At 39.3% G+C, this 23,433-nt stretch overlaps 3 protein-coding genes across 3 annotated transcripts; all 3 read left to right on the top strand.

Moving 5' to 3' along the window:
* The first annotated feature begins 404 nt into the window (after positions 1–404).
* On the top strand, positions 405–8,429 carry yipf1 (Yip1 domain family, member 1). The gene is made up of 10 exons (XM_064341760.1): positions 405–493; positions 1,821–1,897; positions 2,011–2,171; positions 2,272–2,352; positions 2,467–2,554; positions 3,115–3,231; positions 3,735–3,901; positions 4,721–4,903; positions 7,003–7,111; positions 7,735–8,429. The coding sequence occupies exons 2-9, from the start codon at positions 1,867–1,869 to the stop codon at positions 7,090–7,092; spliced, it is 918 nt and encodes a 305-aa protein (XP_064197830.1). The 5' UTR covers positions 405–493; positions 1,821–1,866; the 3' UTR covers positions 7,093–7,111; positions 7,735–8,429.
* Positions 8,430–9,041: 612 nt separating this feature from the next.
* Positions 9,042–11,392, top strand: zgc:113691 (uncharacterized protein LOC503529 homolog). The gene has a single exon (XM_064341164.1). The coding sequence runs from the start codon at positions 9,411–9,413 to the stop codon at positions 10,209–10,211; it is 801 nt and encodes a 266-aa protein (XP_064197234.1). The 5' UTR covers positions 9,042–9,410; the 3' UTR covers positions 10,212–11,392.
* A 2,904-nt stretch (positions 11,393–14,296) lies between these two features.
* Positions 14,297–22,833, top strand: atp6v0b (ATPase H+ transporting V0 subunit b). Its single transcript, XM_064341743.1, has 8 exons — positions 14,297–14,577; positions 15,788–15,836; positions 16,057–16,140; positions 16,656–16,733; positions 16,977–17,046; positions 17,447–17,498; positions 18,647–18,837; positions 20,304–22,833. Exons 1-8 carry the CDS (start codon positions 14,511–14,513, stop codon positions 20,331–20,333), a joined length of 621 nt encoding a protein of 206 aa, XP_064197813.1. The 5' UTR covers positions 14,297–14,510; the 3' UTR covers positions 20,334–22,833.
* The last annotated feature ends 600 nt before the right edge of the window (positions 22,834–23,433 follow it).

Genomic DNA, 23,433 nt, shown 5'->3' with positions numbered 1-23,433 from the left:
GGTGAGACATAACAGTGCTTTATGTATTTTTGGTCTACATAGCATAAACAGTAGTGGTGACACGATGATTGGGATAAAAGAGAGGTACATTGTGCATTATAACACGGCAAGTTTGAGCTACATGAATATAATGGTCTGGTGAGTAGCTGTTTTTCAAGGTAACTTGCACATGGATGTAAGTAGTATTCCCCTGAGCATCTGTGAAAATAATTATCTAAATTTGCTTTAGTCATCACTGCTGTTGCTGAATTGTAGTGACATCTTAATTCATAATTTAAGTAGGTTATGATATTTTTGTGATACTTTTCACAATTGTTAATGATATAAAACCAACTGGATTTCTCAAATGAAAATTTAGAGAAATGGAAAATGTGACATTTTTGATTGATGTCGCTTTTGCAATTTTTCTGCGACCATTTTAATCTTCATAAACAAAACATATGACGTAGTTATAATGCGACAGGATGTGTTGAAGTTTGTCCAGGGAAAACAGGTTTGTGTTGGGCTTAGCTAACAAGATTGCACTTTTGGTTCTTTAAATATATTCCATAAACGTATTTCTTGCGCTGATTTTTGGATATTTTAACAGAACAATAGTAGATTGACCTTTATTGTGGCGATTTACTCAATAACGTTATTGGACCTTAATGGAGTAGTATGGTAGAGCATGAAGCTTTAGCTTAGCAGGCTGTGAATCTACATATTATCGCTGGGTTGCTGGTATGATTACCAGATCGCTGATTTTATGCAAAGTTGGCAAAATATTGACATTATTTCATATATCGCTAACTTCCGCGAACGGTACGTTAGCTAGCAGAATTTAGCTAAGACACATTTGCTTGTTTGCTTTAACGTCATCTAGCTCAGCCGAAACAATTGGGTATAGGTTTAGTGTCTTGCTTGGAATTTTGAATCCGGGAAATATCTACATTTTCACTTGTTTTAACTATGATAAATATTGTGTCATTAATCTAATTAATATAATGCAACAGTTTGACCTGTGTGTGACTAATATATGAAATCTTCTCTGCCCTGTTCTGTCGACGGGACAAGCTTGAGAATAGATTCGTTCCATTACTGAAAAATTAGGCCTTGTGTGGAGACCACAGAACTGTAAATGGGATGGTGCTGTTATGTATAACTGTTAATAATCCAGGTTCGGTTTCAGGCTAATATAAGCCTTTCTGTTGCAATATCTTTATTTTCCAAAATACAATTGTGATCAAGCTTAATTCTATAGAATCCTCTCCACATTGGTAATAGAACTGTAGTGCAGTAATTATTTCCGAAGATCAGAGAAAATATGGCTGAGAAAAAGACTAAAGTATTGTAGTGAATTCGCCTGTGAAGATTAATATATCTCAGTTGCAGTAAACAAGCCAACCAAACTGGTGCAATTTGCTGGGTACTATTTATATATCACACAATGAACAATGTACTAAGTGTATGAAGTTTATTTAATAGACTGTATTCAGAATATTGTATTTAGCTTTATTCACCACATTACAGAATGATACTGTACACATTCTTTAAAAGGACAGAGTAGAACAACTTGACTATTCCAGGTTTTTAAATAGAATAGGCAGACTGGTTATTGTCTGCGAAAGCTGTATTGAAGTTAAGTTCTGTCAATATAGCCTGAGGATGGTGGAATTGGTTACAGTAACGTTTAAGAGGAGGCTGCCTCTTTTATGCTTGGAGTTTAAAATGCATAGAAAATTTTCCATGGAATTTTTGTGGTATCCTTATAATGAAACGTAACAAACTGGTTCCTCTGCAAATGGGAGCATAACCCAACTCATGTTCTATTTGATCTGTAGATACTGTACTATATTCTCTATTGGGAGTGGAATATCAGCTGCACAAATGGCTGCAGTTGATGATTTGCAGTTTCAAGGTGAGAAGATCAGTCACATGCATTTTCAGCACAATGGGGAAATTGGATTTGATGCCATTCCATTATAATATGCATTCGTCAGGGAGAGGCACATTTTGTTGTTCTGTTGATAGAATTTGACGACGCAGAACACCTGCTGGCAGCCAACAGAGATGCCACTACCATCAGCATCGGGGATCCAAGTGGTAACCCCAAAAAACAGAGGAGGGTAGCGGGTGCCACACCACGAGAGGAGGACGATGATCTGCTGGGGAATGACTCTGACAAAACGGAGGTTGGAGATCAAGCAAATTACTTAAAGGATTTGTTGTCGTGTTCCAGTCGGGTAAAATTTACCATGACACTGGAGGCTAATGGTGATATTTTTTTTGTAGCTGCTTGCAGGTCAGAAGAAAAGTGCTCCATTCTGGACATTTGAATATTACCAGACATTTTTTGATGTAGAGACTCATCAGGTACAATAGGCTTTTTTACATTTGTTTGTCGAAAAAGTGTTATGTTAATAAGACATCAATGATGTCTGCATATCTCGTAAAGTCCTTGTAGAAACCCTCCATTTTTTATAACAGGTACTGGATAGAATTAAAGGGTCGATTCTTCCATGGCCTGGTAAGAACTTTGTTCGTCTCTACATCCGCAGCAACCCAGACCTTTATGGTGAGTAACTTGACCGCAGCACCCTTAAGTCCAGCTGTCATTGGCTCTGTTGCATTGCTCAGGTTCTGTAGCAAACAAAAGTGAATGTGTCTGATATCCTGCTGGGAGACAGGCTGCAAGGGAAAGTAGCAGAAACTTGACTGCTTTAATCCCTGACAACCTCATCTGCATTTGCTCGGCTTATCATGGACCCCTAGTTCATGTGACAGTAACCGGACCCTAATTTTGAATGCTCTGAGAGGGTGTGTGTGTGCACGCACATGCATGTGCATGTGTACATGCTTAAAATGGCATCTAATGCTGTAATTTTTGGTTTAAAATTAAAATGTGATTGAACTAAAATAAAATATTGTTAATTTCTAGAGGAATGCAATGTATTTTTAATATATAAAAAAAAAATATTACTATAAAGGCCTGCCCTTTGAGATATTTTAATATTTTACTCCATTCCAAGTCAAATAAAGGACATTAAATTTGATTGTAGGTGGCCTGTTTGAAATGTGTTAGATGGTTGGAGGCTGCTCAGATGTATGCTTCTCTGTGTCTGTTGGCGTTTTCAGGACCCTTCTGGATCTGCGCCACCCTTGTGTTTGCCATTGCCATAAGCGGAAACATCTCCAGCTTCCTCGTGCACCTGGGCCTACCTCAGTATCACTACGTGCCTGAATTCCGGAAAGGCAGGTCGCCCTGAAATTCCTCACCTTGTTATTTCAGAGCAGAAACTGCGCTGTCTCTTACCTGAATCTATGAGTTGTGTTGTTTTCTGAATCTGCTCAAGCTGTGTCATGTAAAGCCATAAACGTATGCAAAGATATAAACAAGCCTCACACAGTTAGACAATGGGGTTGATGTGGACAATTCTCACCCATAGCCCAATGTAGTGTAATGTTTTACATTTCAGCTTTCTAATCCAAACATTATTACGTCTGGTAACTAAAGTGAACTGATTTCCAATGTAAATATGACTTAAATGTCAATCGACATTACTGGAATTGCTGGCCTGTGGGTAATAACAGTGTCTACCGAGGAAACATCAAGAGCTGCAATGTCAGATTACAAAGCTGTTGACCTGTGCATTTTATACTTGCAATTATACCTGCAATTTCCGATGCCAAATTTCCAGTATTTATGTTGTACATTTATGTTATATCATTTAATATGAGCTGGTTTGCTTTCTCAGTGACCATTGCTGCCACGGCCATCTACAGCTATGCCTGGCTCGTTCCTCTTGCCCTCTGGGGTTTCCTTATGTGGCGGAACAGCAAAGTCATGAACCTGGTGTCGTACTCCTTCCTGGAGATCGTCTGTGTCTACGGTTACTCCCTCTTCATTTATATCCCGGCTGCGGTGAGAAAAAAAACTCTTGTCTTACTTTGTTTTTTCCTAGTTCACCACCAATGAGCTGTTGCACAGATTGTGGTTGCAATGCAAGTAGTATATACTGTGTTTGTTTGGTACACAAAGCTGGAAGGACACTAATGAAACTACATTTTGTAGTACACTTCCGCTTTTGTGCTGTCCTTTACGATGTCAGAAAAATAACATTATTCCTGCGTTGCAGTATTTTGTTTCCCTTAAGAGTGCACATTCTGTATAGAACACATTACGTGGCCTGTTTATACGGCTGGGACACTTCAGATAGATTATGTTGCTCAAGGGAGAACAGAACTCCCTCCCTGGGCAAACAGTATCTAGCATACTGTATGTCTACCTAAAGATTTCCGTATATCGAGGCTGCCCAACCCTGCTCCAGGAGATCTACCTGTAGGTTTTCACATCCTGCTGGCTTTCACTCCAACCTTAACAAAGCACACCTCATTCAACACTTAGAGATTTCATTGAGCTGCTATTTATTGGAATCGGGTGTGCCGAATTAGGGTTGAAATGAAAACCTACAGGACGGTCGATCTCCAGGAACAGGGTTTGGGAGCCCTGCTCTATATATTTCCACATTACATTCATTTAGCAGAGCAACTTACAATGTATGAGATGTGACAACCTTCATGAGATATTACACTTATTTTCTAGATAAATTGAGGGCTTGCAGCTCAAAGGTGCAATACATTATAATTGTGATGTTCATACCCTGAGGCAAAATAGTTGCAAATCAAAGTGTTTTGTCATTGCTGCCAATGAAAAGCAATGCTGTTTTGTTGGCACTGCCAGGTCCTGTGGATTATACCCAGTGAACCGGTGAGGTGGATCTCCATTGTGATTGCCATGTGTCTCTCTGGGTCTGTCCTGGTGATGACATTTTGGCCAGCCGTCCGAGATGACCACCGCAGAATCGCCATAGCCACTGTCTCAGCAATTGCAGTTCTCCACGTCCTGCTGGCTGTTGGTTGTAAGGTAAAGTGATAACCAAGAAATTACCCATTTCACTTTTAGTGAAGTCTACATTTCTATAGTGGCGTCATTTTAGAAAATATAATACATACTGAAAGCTTTGCCTATACACTTGAATGCTATGGATGCTTATTGATCATTTCATGCTAACTTAAATTAAAAATTGCAATATTTTGTTAGCCAACTGTCTGATATTAGGCTAGAGAAATTCACTGGGGGTTCTCGGGTATGTTGCTAAAAACTGTTTATGCCATTTTTTTTTTTGCATTTCCCTTTGACCTGTTACTTGCCAAAGGTTAACCAAAACTCTAAAGGAAAAAATCCCTGGAGCCCCCAAGTCATGTCTGACAAGAATCTTTCACACATGAAAACCTAATCCTAGATTAACTGGAGTATGTTGGATTTACAATTTTGCTATTGCTATATAAACCCTCCAAAATGTGTCAGATATATTTGGTGTCCCTTCTGCAAACAGGCATTAAATCCCTTCTGAAATTTGACTGTTTTAAGGCCAAAATAACCATTGTAAGCACATAAAAATATTCCCAAACATATTTTATTAGCCTCTTAATGACATCTGTGAGACTCAGTTTACACATTTGCGAAAAATTTTCCAACCTTGCTTTTTGCCACTTTAGTAAGGCCAAAGTACCACAAACAGTGAGCTCCATAATGTTTTGGACAAAGATATTTTGTCTTTGATTTTGCTCTATACTCCACAATTTTAAATTTGTAAATAAACAATTCATAAGTGGTTAAATAAGTGGAAAATCTCAGCTTTTATTAAAGGCTATTTTTAAACAGTTGGTTTCACCATGTAGAAATTTCTGCACTTTTTATACTTAGTCCTCCATTTAAGGGCCCTTTATTCACGTGTGAATAGTTTGAATGCAAATAGAAAATTGTGGAATACAGAGAAAATTATGGCGCCTGTCCTAAACATTATGTATTTCTTACTTAACTGCAGTTTTTTCTTCCATTTTTAATTGACCTGGGTTAGTGGTGAGTGGAAAGGGTGTGCTTTGCTGGTATTTTATTGGATGTATCAATAAATAAATCCTCCTTATGTAGGAGGGGAATCTACCTGAACTATTTCACATTACTGCATAATGTACTTTGGGCCTGAAGTGTAGTTAACCGCCCAAAGGGGGAGTACATGTCTCACTTTGGGAAACTACAGCATGAACAGACAGTGCACTGCCTTCACCTCATTAACTTTGATAGCCAAAGCAATGATGTTGCTTGTGTTAAAACTAGGCTGCTAGCTTACTGAATATTGAGTTTGCCATTCTGCTAGGTAGTTCATGATCATTAATGTCTATCCCATTGTTGCCTTACTAAATTTTCCTCTAGGGAAATTGCTTCCATTTGTAAATATGTTTAGTCTTGCATCTTCAGCCATCCGCTTTTCTGACAGTGGCATTTAGGTGGACTTCCCTTGGTTTTATTTTCAAGTATATTCCAAATTATTATTTTTTTTGTACTAGAACCAAAATTTAATTACAGTCTCCCATTAGAAATAAATTAAACGATAAGTAAGTTAATAAATAAGAAAAATTTTCTGAGATACCCTTGAATTCTAATGGTATTTTTTATTCCCTTGTGGTCCTGTGGAGTCACATTTTTACCGTTCTGTGTTTGTCTATATGAATGTGCTCCTATTGGTTTGTTTTACTTCTGTTTAGTGTTTGCTTTTGCCTAATGAACTGTTCAATAGACAAAATAATTAGGTATGAAGAAAATGGCAGAAATAATCATGCATACAGAATTTATACATAAGATTTGCCATGATAAACCAACTGGTGTAAAACTGGCTTTTGCCTGATCTCTGATGCTTAACTGCGAGTATATTTTTGGAGCACTTGCTTGTGTTAAAGGATTATACTAGCAGGTGTCGAGTTAGTTTTCCCCTGGGGATTCTGCTCACGGAAACAATGCCAGTTACCATCCACCACGTGCAGAACTGTCACTCTGCACACTTCCAGGTGTGAATACAGTGAGATCAGATTTCACGGTTATCTGTCAGAGTTCATTAAGGGCACGGGGCTTAGGGGAAAATAATAACTCAAACGGCCCTGAATTGCTTGTCTGAATTTGTGCAGGAGTATTTCTTCGATTCGCGAGGAGCTGAACACCCAACTTCAGCTCCCACGACTGCAAATAAGATACCACCAAACACGAAGAAGCAGTAACTGCAAGCAGCTTGTTGAGGTAATGTGAATTTTTTTAAAAAGTGTAATTCCCTCTCTCTAAATATATATATATTTATGTGTGTATGTGTATGTCACAAATAATCATACCCTTGTTTTCACTACTTTGAGCACCCTTCCTTCACAGTCGTCTCATATATAGTGTTTTGTGACATTTATGAGCATATTGGGGATCATACAGAATCTTTCAGGATGCTTCAGTTTGTGCTTTTGTGGACTGCCCTCTTCAATTCAGACCACGTAGTTTTCGAGCAGCTTCAAGTCATTAGACTGAGAGAGCCATTGAAAAAGAGTCATTTTGTGTGCAGTTAACCGTTTATTGGTTGATTTTAAGTTGATCTGCAGTTTTTCTCATAGTTGTCCATCCAGTGAGTGTTCATCTGTAACCGATAGTACTGAGTGGGCCTCTAAGTTATTGCTGCGTGTGGAGTCCTCATTTAAGCCTATCAATGTTTGTGAACTGGATCAGGTGCTCTTCACAAACGCGTCGGAACAAAGGGGCCAGCGTCCCAATGAGTGCGCACTCGAATCAGACATTCTCCCTGAGTAACACAACGCCCGTCACGGACTTCCTGTACATGATTTCTTTTCCCAATAGCAAGTGTTATTGTGTTTTAATTGCAGGTTCTCCTGTTGCCTTATTACAAAGAATCAAGTTGCAGTGTAGATGAAGTCACTGTGAAGTCTGAGTTTCACCGCTGCAAGCTCGAGTGAACTGTCTGAAGAGAGCACACACAGGCTCATCTTTGTCGCTTCAGGAAAGGAGCACTTGTAAAATGTAGCTTATTCCTCTTAGCATTATTTTAAACATGCCTTACAGACATACATTCGGGTATATTGTTACTAAGTAGCTTGTCTTTAACATGGTATCTGTAACCATAAATCGTGGAGCGTTTAAATATTTATTTGCTCAAGGAAATTGATATGTCTATCAAATTATTTACTCCAAGAAATTTTAAATTTTCTCTCTTGTAATGATTTCATTTTGTAAAATCTGTAGGAACTGTGGTCAGTTCCATTTCCTTACAAGGTGTGCTGGTATTTGTTTCCTATTCCAATTTCCAGTACCATTCTGAAAATAAGAATGCAATGCTGTAATAATGTAGCTTATTTGAATATGTGAGCACCGCAAGGCAGGTGCTGTTTTTATTACTATTTATGACTGTCTTTTCTTTTTCTGTCTTTTTTTTTAACCAAAAGGTTAGTGGCTCCGTGCTGGACTAATTTGTTCCTAATTTCACATTTTCAGTGTCCAGTATGAATAAACTGTCAAGCAAATAAAATCAACTCGCTTGAATAAAGAACATTTCTTCATTCTTTCTGCTGTTTCAGTTTAATTTATTGACAAAGCGCGCCGTGCGAGAACCCGCGTGAGAGCTGTTTGAATTACATCTCAAGCTTTGTGTTAACGCATTGAAACTGTTCGCGTGGTTTCAATAAACTGGCTATACCGTTACTTGTAGACAAAAGGTGCATTGCAATAGTATGACAAAAGACTAAGCGTAACAGATTAACAATTACATGATTTGAGGAAGCGAGCCTATTGATGTTCACAGTTGACAATAGTGATGACAGTGTAGCTACTACTCTATTTGAAGGTTTAAATATTAAAGCAAAGGAACGTAATTAACATGGATTCACATCGCAACAGTGTTACCAGATGAGCACCATGCTCGTTTGTGGATGTTTTTGGTCGTTTTGATACCAGAGGTCAATCAATTAGAAATTCAGTATCGCACTCGAGATCCAATCTACAGTATCAGGGTTTCTTGCCAGGCTCATCCAATCCAGTGGAAACTGTTATATATAGCCTCTTTGTCCTTGCATGTTCTGTACATTTAGATGTGGGTTTCAAATGGAAAGTTACTGTTCATAGTGTGAATGCTCTGAAAGAGTGTTTCTAATTAACAAAATCGAAAAACTGTGTCACTGTCTGGAAACTGTGTCAATGGTTTGGTTTGCCCTAATTAATGGTCATTCTAGCCTTAGCTTAGAGTTACAGAAGGGCTTGGCTCTCAAACGGATAACCAGGTAAAAGAAAACCAAATGCTGAACTCGGGCAGGGCAATCCTCCAGTCTTTTACAGGACAACAGTGGCGCAAATTTTGTAAAGGACATTCTTGCCTGTGGATTACAGAAGGAATCGTTGAATTTTTCGAATCTCGCTTATGACCATCCTTCAGTTGATAATGGCTTGATTTCGAATATTCAGGAAGAAAGTTTAACAGTAATCCAACCGATAACATACTATAGGTCATGTCTTTGTGAATTTGAACCGTTATTGGGCTCTTGGTATTACGATGGCTGCGTCCACCACAAAAGTGGAAAAGGTGACGAAATATGAGACATCAAAGCTTCTGGAAAAATGTAAAAAGGAGAGAGACGATGCGATACACAGAGAGAATACGATGAGGGACAAGCTGAGGCAATACGAGTCCAGGATAAGGTCAACCGAGGGGCTTAAACAAAAAATGAAAAATATGTCACTGGACAACAAGGAGCTGCGTAAAACCGTGAAAACGCTAAGGGCTGATCTGGGTTTGGAATCGAGTCCAAAGTTCCAAGGGAAAACCACCAGGGATATTATCAACGACCTGCACGAAAAAGAGCGTCAGTACATCTCAATGGTAGAAAGAGCGGGGAAGTTGAGTCGGACGATTGATGAACTTACATCGGAGCTGGCCAACACAGTAACTTCCAAAACTCTTCTGGAAGAACAGGTAGAATCCCTACAGCAGAACCTGAAGGAAATGACCAACAACCAGCGTCGCTTGCTGAAACTTTGGGAGGACAAGAAAGCACAAAGAGAACAGCTGTCCCTTCCGGCTATTGGTCAAAGACCCGGGCAGCGACCTGTTGTACATAAAAGCGTTCAGACCGAGATGTCCATCAGCGTGGCCCAGAAACTGCCTGCTAATGCTTTTGAAATTAAACCAGTTCGACGGGAGACTGAAAGAAATAAATCCACTTTAGAAAAACGCGGTATTTTACAGAACGGTACTCATCGAGAGAAAACATCTTTCATGCACTCTGAACCAAAAGGCGTCCCGAATTTATTGATGCAACACACTGGTTTGGAGACCTATAATAGCAACAGCTAGGACTATTGGTGCCCTATTATTATGGGGAATCATATCGATCAAATTTAGCCTATAGCTGGCGAGGTAGGATGGACTCCGAATATGGTTTCAGCTATACAGCGTAATAATGTTTGTACATGTGCCCACTTAAAATGAAAAACATTTTTAAAGTGTTGCTGTTCCTGTTTTATGCGGTGTACTCGATGTTGGATGAAGTCGCGCTTTTGTTGCCAGTAATCGTTCCATCGATACATAGGGGCAAGCTACAGATTACTACTGTTTTTGACCAGAAACTTACAGTTTACAAGAAGTTACATCAGAAGTTTACAAGTATTTTTTACCTGCTTCTAATAGCGACCATAGTAACTAGCTTGCAAGATTGGCTACTACTATAGATTGATTGATTGCTATATAATTGCATTCACATTTCCCATAAACTAGCGTAGCCTTCCCATCTGTAGACTGAGTCTATGTGATATTTATTTCAAATACTAGGCCTATTGAAGTTTGAGGATAAACAGGATCCTACAAAATAATTTGATTTTTATTTCACCTTTGTCCTTCATGACTGAAGTACCAATTATTTCTCTTTGAAGGCCAGTTTAATCAATCCATATAACCTAAATTCGGTTTAGCAATGCCGCATTTCAGGTAATATGATGTATTGCTTAATTTATGTTTTTTTTCTTAAAATTAAGAATCGCCTCCATGTGTACATTTTCTGTCTCAGAATCGGTATAGACTTCACAGAAAGAGCTTGAATTCTTATTAAGAATTTGTCGTCAATGCAATTTTTAATCCGGATGCTGAATGTACTATGAATCAATGCCTTCACTAGTCTCAGTGTAAAATTTCTTATAAATGTTGCACTCTATGAATGACCTTTTCAGGACTATTTTTCTTTTGCAAATCAAACAGTAACACAGAAGTAGGCTACTGTTCACAGTAAATGTACATTCAACTCCAGTAGTGTACATGGTATGGTATGTACATGCTGCATGATATACTGAGTCAAATGAAAAAAATCTTGCATTTTTTTACAGGCTGCTGGTATCACCATATTATGTTGTCAGCTCAAACAGTGGGTGGTCAGCATAGAATTCCCTTGGCTGAAGGACTGAAAAAGAGACACTTGGCATCACTAACTCAAAATTAAACTGGTTGGCTCTACTTAAACCTTTTTTTTTTTTTTTAAATAAAAAATAAAATCATCATTCAGTTTTTTACCATTCTCATGGATTATTTTTATGTGTGTGGGGTTATGGCTGTACATCATTGTTCTGTTCCTTTTTTGAATGAAAATGGTTCATTGCTGTTGAGAATGCAAAGAGATATGTTGTGCATGTTATACTTGTGTATTGTTGGTGCATTGGAAGACAAAAGGAACCGCCTCTGAAATGTAAATCCTGAGTGCAAACACAGAAGCTGAGTTTGTTGGGGAACTACTGCTGACTTATCTAATATACTCAAGTAGGTTTTACCGTACTTCTAACAGGGCTATATATATATATATATATTGATATATATATTGCTATTGATCCAGGTGAGTGCAGACAAGAGTGTGCTCTCCTCTGAAGCAGGCTGATCCTGAGTCTTCAAAATCTCGGCAGGCAGGTCCTGTGATCTAAAATTTGATCCCGAACACCCTGTTAAGTCAACCAGTCAGGAGGACCCTGTAAGGATCCTGTATTGACCCTGTATCAGCTTGCTGTAGTACTGGCTTAAGCTGTGGCCCATGTCCAGTACAGCGGATATAAAAGGATGAGGATGGACATGGACTTGGGTGGATGGACCTTGCAGCCAGTGGTAATGTACAACATTTATGTGGCGCAAACACTCAAAAGCCCTGTCTGTAGTGTGCTTTATACTGGCTACACGGTCTAATGTGTTTACTGTACAGTGAAGCCCCGCGCCCTGGTCTCTCACCCGGTTCTGTCATTTCCATTAAATACTATGTAGGCCTTTTAACACTTGTATTCCCATCTGATCTGAGAGGAATCAATGCATCAGACCATGATCATAAGTCTGTGGTATGTGCTATTGATTCTTTTCACTGAGGAAGTGTAAATGCCAGAATGAATGGCTTGTGATTTCTAGACAGTGATTTGTGCTCCCTGTGTTGAATAATCTGTGTTTAAATATCTGTCCCTATCAAATAAACATTAAACAAATGCCCCAGTAAAGGAACATGCCAGCCATGCTGTAGAGCAGTGGTGTCAAACTTGTGCCATGGAGGCCGTGTATGTGGTTCATTCCACATTAATGCTGCCTTATTGGTCATTACTAATTCAGCCATATCTTACTGCATGAAGCACAGAATATAGAAATTTTATTTAGACAATGGTGGTCACCGTAGACGTCGGTCACATTGTGCACAAACCTGCATCCCTAATTCAGCAAATATTTAACTAAATTTTATAATCAAGATCTGAGGCGGAATGAAAACCTGCATACACACGGCCCTCCATGGCACAGTTTGACACCACTGCTCTAGAGGATTTAAGCAAGCTGTAATGTTGCAGAAATGTTTTGGCTGTAGTCTCCAGCACCTGAAAACCATCTCATTTTTACACAAATGTAAACAAATACAAAATGGTGTTTCCCCAAGCATGCATATGCATCAATTTTAGCTCAATGCAAAATTCCCCACGCCAGTTTAAATAAGGATAAGGGCCCAGCTAATAAGGGCTAAGGGGGGCAGTGAGGTTAGACACCAGCAGGTGGTAGTGTTCTCCCTTTGAATGCAATATCAACTTTTTTTTGTGTAGACTGAATATCCACAAAATCTACTTCATAATTTTCAGTCTATAATAGAAAAAGTTGTATATTACTTTACGCCTTGCTACCTCAGCTGAGCAGACATCTGCTTCTATACTGATCAAAACAACATCTGGGTTGTGTTCTTATTATGAAGAGATCTTCGCATTGAAATATACAATGAATTTATATTCTAATGTCAGTCAAAATACAGACACTTTTTAGATAAATTCTGTTAGCCATTTTTCAAGGTCATTTTACAGAAAATGCAATAAGTGTCTGACTATTTAAATATGACTACATGCCACAGTGTACATAATTAGATATATGAACGAATTAGAGGAGTTTCCTCAGCAAGTTGTTTAATTCAATTTTGTGTGAGCTTGTGTGTTAAATTGTTTTCAGATAGTAATCAGATATGCAGTAACTACTGTCCCAAATGCAAAAGTTACTGCACAAACCAAAAAACATAATTAAAAGGCAGTGTTACCACCAAACAAAAAGACATACAGTGTAATGCAAAATAATGAAAAGCTGGGCGAGTCCTATAGCTCTATTGACAGTTCCAGACATCACATATTCATGAAAAACAAGAAAGAAAAAAAAAAATCAAGATCTCAGAAAGTGAAATTATATATTTTGGGACAGATGCGCAGATACACACATTATATCGGATGGACTTAACATAGAAAACCTTTTGCGGATTAACAATTGACATCACCCAGAAAATTTAAGTGCTAAATTCCTCAGTGACAACAGTTCTGAGAGCTATAGTTAGTAACCCAGTTTCCCAATAATTTACAACGCCAAAAATACTGCAATTGTATTGCAAAGGAAAGTGGCAAGTTATTGTAGGGGAGAAAACTAATGTGTGACACAAGAGATTTTGACCTGAATTAATCAGATAGGGTTCATAATGAGGGCTGTCCAGTCTGAAGAATCCTGGCAAAAGAACAGAACACATATGTGCTGCTTTTGACTGTGGTGTATTGGACGTACAGATTGAATCCACACCTCTGATTGCAATGTAAGGGAACTTGGTGGGGCTTGCCTGGAAATTACACTCATCATTTCTGCTCAGTGTTACTGGTTAATGTTTAAATTAATTTAACAACTATTCTACCATACCATAGGCTACCTATTTGTGTTTCTCTACATGTTACACAATAATATGTTCAAACATGCTTGATTCTTAAACAAGCAGAAAAGAAATTAAAAGAGAATCGTTTTTGATTAAGGTTACTTTGACGGAACTGATTCAGTTTTTAACGCATAATTCTAAATTCCACTGGGCTACAAAACTCAGGCTCTCTTTGACAGATGACGTTCATCGTTTAGTCACGTGTGTTCAGCGCTTCGTCACATGATCAGCTGCTGACTCCTGTTCCGCTCACGGAATCGAGGCTTTCCCCTACAGTTTCCAGCGCTGCAGCCTGAAAACATATCAACCAGTTTTTATGGGATTTCTCTAGGTAGATTTAGTTAGATGAGAGGATTAAACGTGGAATTTTGATACTAAAATACATTTTACCATTTTACGTGTTTTGGAAGTGTGAAAGCATCATGAACGGACACGCCATTCTCTACACTGGGGTCACTTTGGCCTTCTGGAGTACCATCCTCATCGTCGGTAAAAAATCATTTTGTTAACGTTATCCAATTGTGGTGTTAATTCAGAAGAGGGGGCATAGCGATACACGATGCATAATATCTCATATCGGTGTTTGATACCGTGTTATGGTTGTCCGCTCAACGTGTTCTTGCTTTTGCAACCACAGTAGCTGACGTTAGTTAGCTAGCTAACGAGCTAACTGTAGGTGTAATGCTTGCTGTAGCCTAACTCATTCATATTTGAGTCGAATTCGTTTTTTGTCGTAGCTATCTCTAAGCTGTAAGGTTAATATTGACGACATATAGCTCTTACTCGCTGGTTGGATTGCTACGTCTTGAAAGAGTCGACAACTAGCGGTAGATTAATGTGTTTTTAGCCAGCACTGCAGCTAATGCTTTTTAATGCCATGTAGCATATAGTCTAGTTAACGCATGCTAGCAAGCTAATGTTAAAATAGAGTGATAAAGTAAAATTAACTAGCTGACTTACTCGTCAAACAAACTCAGTAATGGACTGCGAATTAACTGTACGTTGGAGTACGATAGCCTAGCTAGTTGTCTGGCGGAAACTAGCCAATTTTGGGCCTTGTTATATTTTGCATGGATGTGTAAATGAACAATTATGATACCCTCTGCCCCTTTGTACGATATAGGCTAATTACTGATTACTATAGCTTCTTCTATCAAATTGACACATTAAATACCGCCGAGTAATACCACACCAACAATCTCTAATAAATCACAGGGTGAATCTAAAAATGAAGTGTTGTAACGATTTGCAGAACTGAAAGCAGTCTACAAGTTTGCAGGGCCCATCACATAATCATCCAAAGGCTTTGTCGTTCTACTGCAAAATTCCAGTGCCCGCGCTGTTCGATATTGCTGGAGCGTGTGAATGCAATTTTCGACATGATAGTCTGCCTTTTAGCAGCTTGTTTTTCTGAGAATATAACGTTGCAGGTTGGCTGTTAGATGTCCCAGATCGGCTTTGTTCAAAGTATGTGCAAATAAAAGTAACGTTGAGTGGTTAAATTAATTCCCCTGAGAGTGTTTCAGATTCTGGTGTTGACATAGTTCTCACAGAGCGTACCTACCGAACCTTTGGCTTTTACAGTACAGCAGTTGTAAATTAACGTATGGGTTCAAAAAAGGTTGTTTGTTTTATAGAAGAAATGTTGATTGTTTAAACTATGCTGATTGTAACACATTTGTTTGATGCTTCTTTTTAGGCATTTGTTACACTATATTTGACCTCGGATTTCGGTTCGACGTAGCATGGTGAGTGCACTATGGCTTTTCGATTTTAAGCAATGGAATTTTGAACGTGTTCACACGTCATATCTAATTATAATCGCTGCAAACATTATGTCATATATGTGTATGGCATGAATCAATAACCTTTCATACGTAGAATTGCTGTGTAAGGACTCTTTGTGTGTGCCTAGTAAACCCTGTTCAGTTAGTAAGTTTCACGTGCCAATCATGTTGTGTTACTCAGGTTTCTGACGGAGACCTCACCGTTCATGTGGGCTAACCTTGGAATAGGCCTGGCCATATCCCTCTCTGTGGTCGGAGCTGCATGGTAGGAGAGCACAGCTCATCTTCCTCTTCTCTCCAGCTCTGAGAGGGTTGGCTTCAGAGATACCCCCTGTGCTCAAACCTCTAGGTAGAAGAGGTGCCTCAGACAAAAACAATGCAAGCATTCCTACATATCCTTGCTTATGCCATTGACCTGGTTTCATTCACATTGAAAATGGGAATATAATTGTGCAGCTTGTTAATCCAATTTAGCTGTACTGTACCAAGTTCTTGTTTAAAGAGGAACTTGTGGGTGATAATGTCCAGATGTTTCCAACTCAAATTTCCCAGTCTTCGTGACGCATGATCACGCTCAATTCTGGCACTGCAGAGATGATTTACTTCTGTTTCTGGTTTATCTGTGAGCCAGCAACGATGCAGTTACTGTACTTACAGCAGTAGGATTCAGCAAATGTGTAACGCTGATGAATGTTTTTGTTATTACCTGAAATGGTGTTTTCTTAGGATGTGTCAGCTGTATGTATGGACAGGCCTTGTAACATATGCTTTCCCTTCCAGGGGCATTTACATCACAGGCTCCAGCATCATTGGGGGAGGTGTTAAAGCTCCTAGGATCAAAACAAAGAATTTGGTCAGGTACTTATGGTTGTGCCGTCGCGTTTTTTACCGACTCCATGTTTTCTGTGTCATGCTCCTGAATAATTAAGCAATTATACTGTGAATATGCATATAATTTGTACGTCATGCGATGTGCACTCATTCCCTTGCACACATACACGCCGTTTTCTTCAGTAATTCTGAAGGTATTTTTCAGTGTGCAGCGTAACCTGCATAGTTTTCTATTTTCAATGACTTTGTGTTTTTCTTATTTGTTCCCAGTATCATTTTCTGTGAAGCTGTCGCTATCTATGGGATCATAATGGCTATCGTCATAAGTAACATGGCTGAGGTACGTATTATGAGAGCAGAACTTCTAGGTGCATACAAGTCCTTCTCATCTAATTCCCTCAACTTTATTGACCCACACTCTGAGACTACAACTTCCCATCTGGTTTTAATGACACAGTTTGTGTGATATATTCCTTATTACTTTTCTGTGACATCTATTCTACGTCTGCTTTACGCCAGGCTGGCCTGTGGAGGATGGGCTCCCCCTCTATAGTCAGATTCTTCCTCAGATTTCTTCCCATTGGCGAGTTTTTTTTTTCCCCACTGGGCAGTTTTTTCCTCACTTGTTTGCTTTTTGGGTGTTCAGGCCTGGCATTTGCCCAGTTGTCTTTCTGTTACTCAGTAAAGAGTCTTTGAATTAAATTGATTTGATTTGACTGTTGTATGCACTTCTCTCTCAGACCTTCAGCGGAACCACTCCAGAAACCATTGGGGCGAAAAACTATCAAGCAGGTACAAAGATCAGTCCTCACCACCACTTAAGAAATAGCTTGTGTGCAATGAAGTTCATATGTCTTGTTCACCATGCTATGGAATGTTTATTTTTCTGCTGAACTCATATTGGCAATATTTTGGAGTCCATGTCTGACGGATGGGTTTTTCCCCATTTCTAACATTTTATCTATTGACTCAATGTTGGTCTGGCTGATATATTTACACTTATTACTTACATTTATATTTACACTTTAAAAAATTAATTAAATAAAAAATTAGTAATTTTAGCAGTTTTCACAGATCATACCAAAGAGTAAAAAGGGATTTCTCCACCTAGACAATAAAAAAATGTTCTGTTCAGTTAATCTTTTCACGTCCGGTAAAACAATTAAGGCAGTACTGGGAATTCATAAATTGCATGAGGTATGATTTGGGGAAGTGGTGTTTAAAGTTACAGCCGAATCGAATGTCGATGCTGTGATGGCTTATGGTGTTTTTAATCACAAGAAGGGGAAGTATTGATGATCAAGGAAGTGAGTTTTTTTTGTTGTGGGGGTGGGGAGTTGTGACTGGAAAAAGCCATGTGGTATTGTGACATGTGACACAATCGTTAGAAATTCAAATGCTCAAGTTACACGGCGTAGCCAGTACTAAACCTCCTGTGAGATAGGATGGGTGCTAGGTGTGGACGGGGTTGGACACTGAATTGAATGCACCTCCAAGCAGGCATTTTCAAAAAAGCCATTGCACCTGCACTGTACTCAGAACAGAATGTGTCATTGATTAAAATAGTGATTAAAGTGGCATACTGTCGAATAGTAGCTGCACAATGAACAAATTAAATGCAGAATAAATTCTTTGTGTTTTGGCCAGTCTTCTTCATGGCAATGCCCATTCTACCGGTATACTGTAGGTATTTTACCCCCGCTTGCCAGCACCTAACTGGTGTCTCACTGTTCATTCATCTGAAATGAACATTCTGTGAATATCCAGGCTTGAATCCTTGGCTATGTGTCTTTCTGTGGATGTGTGAAGGGCTTTAAAATGCTGCGATGGTTCAGAGTTTAGAGGTTTTTCTCACGCGTGATGCGCAGCGCGTGGTGTTGAAACGCGGCGTGCTCCCTGGGGGCTCCGGTGACGTTCGGTTCGTGGTTTCTCCCGGGCAGGCTACTCCATGTTTGGCGCGGGGCTTACCGTGGGCTTCTCCAACCTCTTCTGCGGCATCTGCGTGGGCATCGTGGGCAGTGGCGCCGCCCTGGCCGACGCCCAGAACGCCAGCCTCTTCGTCAAGATCCTCATCGTGGAGATCTTCGGAAGCGCCATCGGGCTCTTTGGGGTCATTGTTGCCATCCTGCAGGTAATTGTCCAAAATCGTTGCCAGGAAGACTATCGAGGCAAGGTGAGAGGAAGCCTTTGCAGTTGGCAGTGTAGCATAGTGGCCAGGAACCTGGGCGTGTAACTGCCCAGGTGGAACATTGCTGGTGTACCCTTGGGCAAGACACTTAAAACCGAAGAGCTTCAGTAAACATGCCGCTCTATAAAGAGGTTATATTTGCAAAAGTAAGATGTGCAAGTTGCTCTGGGTAAGCTTAAAAATGCCTAAAATGTTATGTGAATTCCATTTGCATGCACCCCATTGGTTTAACCACCATGTTTGGATAACATTTTTAATGATCTGAATAAATAATTGGGAAGAATTTCATTTTCACGTTTGCCAAGTAGCTAGCTGGGTAGATTGACAGTAATTGTCCAGCCAGGTAATTATTTTGATACGTGTAACTTGCAGCATTATACAAAACATGAAGCTTGGCTCATGGGTACCTGTTTGTTATTCATTGTACATTTAATATAGCTTGTGTCTAAAAAACTGATGGGAAAACATTACATCTTAAGTGTGAAGTCAGCTTGGGAGTTACAAGTAAATAGTAGACTGCTTTATTCCAACTGGCTGGATGTATTCAGGCAAGAGGGAAGTGGTAACAAATTTAAATGCAGTGCACTGAATTGATTAAAGCGGTGAAAGATATGCAAGGCGTCGAATTAAAAGCGCGTGAATTGAAGTCCAAAATGATTAGCGAATAGTCTTCTGGGTCTGTTATCAAATCGACAGCACTTAATTAAATTTGGTGCTGGCCTTATCAAATCAGTTGTCAAATAATCGATCCATTATTCCATTTAATTTTATTCACTTCGATAATCATTTGTTCATTATTTTGTGACTTTGGCCACCTCGTATTTGCCCCATCTGTAACAATGCCAAGGTCCTTTGCCAGATTCTCAGCTTTTGAATTGGATTTTTTTGTGATTTCTGAGAGAGATTACCCCGTTAATTTGTATTCCGACAAGGCGAAGAACCAGAGTGCTTCTCTGCCGTTTTCAAACGGAGCCTGTTTGTAGTTCTGTGAGCTTTCATCGCCATCACTGCTGTAGATGAAATGGTTCTAATCCACAGCAGGACAGGCTATCCCTTAAAAAAAAAAAAAAAAAAAAAACCCTAATTCTGCTTGCGTCCCTGACTTCAATGAGGGGACCAACCGTGAAAACACAAGGGGCGTGCATTTCTTCCCCGGTCATTTGATGTGATCTGTGGACGCCAGAGAGCCTTTTTCCTGGAATGTAAAGCAGCACATTGGCATTGAAGCAGGCCTTTTTGTTCTCTTGAAACAAGTTTGTTCATAGTGCCAATAGTGATCAGAGCTTCCACAAAAGTACACTTCACCCAGAAGGTCAATACAAGGCATGCATAAAATATAAGAGGGGTATACCTGTTGTTTTAATATAAAGCGCACAACTGAAAATGTCATTTTTCTTCTTTTCTTGTAGACCTCAAAAGTAAAAATGGGAGAGATATGAAAATTCCACACGACCAACAGAAGATGAAACGCGTTGTTCACAAGATCAATTGTGTATATATTTAGTAATTTATTTCCATGTTTTTTTTTTTCTCGCACCTTTTTTAACCCTTCATTAGCTGAAGAGTGACTGGTTTGTCGAGCTTCTGCTGTCAACATCTGAGCATCAGTGCTGCATAATCATAAAACTGTTTGGTAGCAGGCACTAGTCTACACTCCTTTAAGAAAACCACCCTCATCTGCAATGGACCATTTTATGGTTACGTCAAGTAAGAACAATCAAAGCGGGTTCATATGAATCTTCCTTGGTGTATGAAGTTTAAAAGGCTGTCAGAATAAGTACTTCAGTGGGTGTTTCGTGAATAAGGAATGGCCCGAAGGAACCCCTTAAAGTCTCCAGTCTCTCAAATTTAATGGAGTCAACTGCATTATTATTAATTTATTAATTGCATAGCCTGGTGAAAATCCAGATTTAAGAAAGAAATCAGATTACAGTAGTTCTGGCTGTAAAACACCTTTGTGGTGTATGAAACTGAATGTTGTGTTGTGAAACAGTTTTTCTTCTAATTGGACGTAAATGTTCACAGTATTTGACCCGTTCCCTAGTATTGTGGCTAATGGCCGTGCAGAACCTGAGGCAAGTCCTTTTAGACGTGACTTTCAGGACAGCTGTGACCGCTGTCTTCTCACTTTCCTTCGCTGTGGGGGTTCCGCCTCTCTCTACTGGTCTTTATTCCCACAGGGATTTGAATTAGACCGACATAACTCAGTGTGAAAGGGAGACGTTTAAGTATTTGGCTTAACTGCTTATTACCGTTGATTTGCATAGCGCAGCAAATTAAAGTCTCAATATTTGAAATTTAGATTAATGGCAAACAGTCTAGGGTTTGCTATGAAATATTAATGGTTGCACCTCATTTGCTTTAGCCGAATGTTAAATGTTTTTTGCCTACCGGCATGGACGTCAGCAATGATAAACAGTCTTCAGCTATGAATGCTTAAAAAAGAATGGAGTATAGATAGATAGAGTGTGTATATATATATATCTGTATACTGGTATATATAAAGAGATTTTTTTCTGTCCTTATAATTGTGAAGCATGAGGGTGTTTACTATTCCGTGTTCCCTGGTCGTGCTTGTCATTGATTTTTTTTTTGTTTTTTTTTTTTTGTTTCTTTTCTTTTTTTTGTGCTTTTGAAAAATGCTACGGTCTTGAGAGATGTTACCTCTTAACTCTGCCTTCAGAAGTACCCTTGCTGAGCGCTGTGGGTGAGAGAGTATCGCAGGGATCATCAGATCATGGTCCTTCGAGGGCCGGCTGTGATTACAGTCCGGCCAATCAGTAGCGGTAATCATTCAGTTAATTACCCGGGAGGAAAGAAAACCAGGGCCGGATTTGGATTCAGGGTCCAGATTTGATGATCCCTGGTACTCTTTTCAGGAGCACAGGTCGTATGGCCCTGGATTTAGATCAACAGGCCCTGGGTTTACACTGCACCACACGGTTGTTAAATCGGGTTTTAACACTTCCGGTTCGTACCTCTCCACGCGTAGTTGGCACGAAAGCAGTCTGACTGTAATTAATGTCTGCTTGAAGGACTCATGAACTCGGTCATATTTGATGCTCAAATGTTTACTCATTGGTTGAGACTGCATGCAGCAAAGGCTGGCTATTTCTGTAAAATTCTGATCTGATATTTCCATCTTTTTTCTTTAAAAAAAAAATAAAAACTTTTAATCAGCTTCAGCTGTACAATCCAAAATACTGGCTCATGGGTACATGCCTGAGTTTGCTGTTGGCTTTTTGGCTTTTTTGTTAACTTGTGGGTGTAATTGTACTCATTTGAGTGGCCATAGAAAAATAATGCTAATTAAACTTGAATGCTTTCCGGCGGCTTAATTAATTGTAAAAACGAGATAAGACAGTTTACTGTTTAATTGCTGATATTTATTTCATACAGTTCTAGAAATGGTTTTATTGTAGTTATACCTGATCTGTAGTGAATGTGCTCAGTGCAAACAAGCCACAGTCCATACAGCTCATTAGAATCCAAAAACGTTTCCTGCAGTCTTATTTTGAGGGTGACCCAGATATTGTAATAAGTGCACACTTCATCTTGCTAGTATTTGCTGCAACATCCCAAATAGCAGAACATAGTTCATTGTCAGTAACATCCAGTTAGACTGTAATCACAGCCGTAACCAATCTGCCGCAGGTGATGTATGTTTGAATACCGCCCTATTTGTCACTATTACACTGTATTGTGATATATTTTTGTGCTTTTTTCTTGTATTGGTACATTCCTAAATTGCCATCTGTGTAGAGGTTCATTGATGATCGTGGAGAGAAGACCTAGACCACCATGCTCCTGTTTCAGTGACTGTGTGTGAAACGTTGTTGTGGTGAATCTGTTCTTTCAGGAGTGTGTAAAAGTGGGTTCTCTTCTGTCGACTTCTTAATTTGTCCAAATCCTGGTGAGAAATAAAATCTCTGTACTCTACCTGTCCTTTGGACTTCGTGTTTTACATTTCTTTTTTGTTGTTGTTTTTTTAAACACACTTTTTTATAATACCAAATAACATAGGAGGCCGAAAGGTTGTCCTCTGCATTAAACGGTTACGCTCACTAGATGGCGCTATATATCAACTAAAAATCAGTATGTTCCCTTGTACTTTATTATGGCCACTGCCTCAAAATGAATGTGCTTCAGTGTTCATTGTAATTGACTGCATAAATCAAATCTGAATATTTGTCAAGTAGACTTAAGTATATGACCAGTTAAGTGAATGACCGTTAGTAAGTGTGGGGCCTGGTCTTTCTATAGCTTCTCCAGAAATCGAGGAAGTGCTGCCAAAGGTATATGCGTCAGCGGGGAAATTTCACAGTGGGCTGAAGGGCTCTAGGAAGATGGAACTAAAAAAAAACATGTTTGTGAATTTCCACAAGGCTAGCTGGAGGTTTTGATTTTAGGCTTAATGTTTTTAGCATGTGCAACCGAGGTGGACAATGAGGGCCGTATCTGTTTCTGGTTTTTGTGCCAGCTTCTGGCCCTAATTATTTATAATTAGCCCTAACATTTATGCCGTCTGACATTTTGGCT

The sequence above is a fragment of the Anguilla rostrata genome, chromosome 6, assembly GCF_018555375.3.
Source record: "Anguilla rostrata isolate EN2019 chromosome 6, ASM1855537v3, whole genome shotgun sequence".
NCBI lineage: Eukaryota > Metazoa > Chordata > Actinopteri > Anguilliformes > Anguillidae > Anguilla > Anguilla rostrata.
Note: the sequence above shows the minus strand (reverse complement) of the source record. Positions and strands in the feature narration are given on the sequence as shown.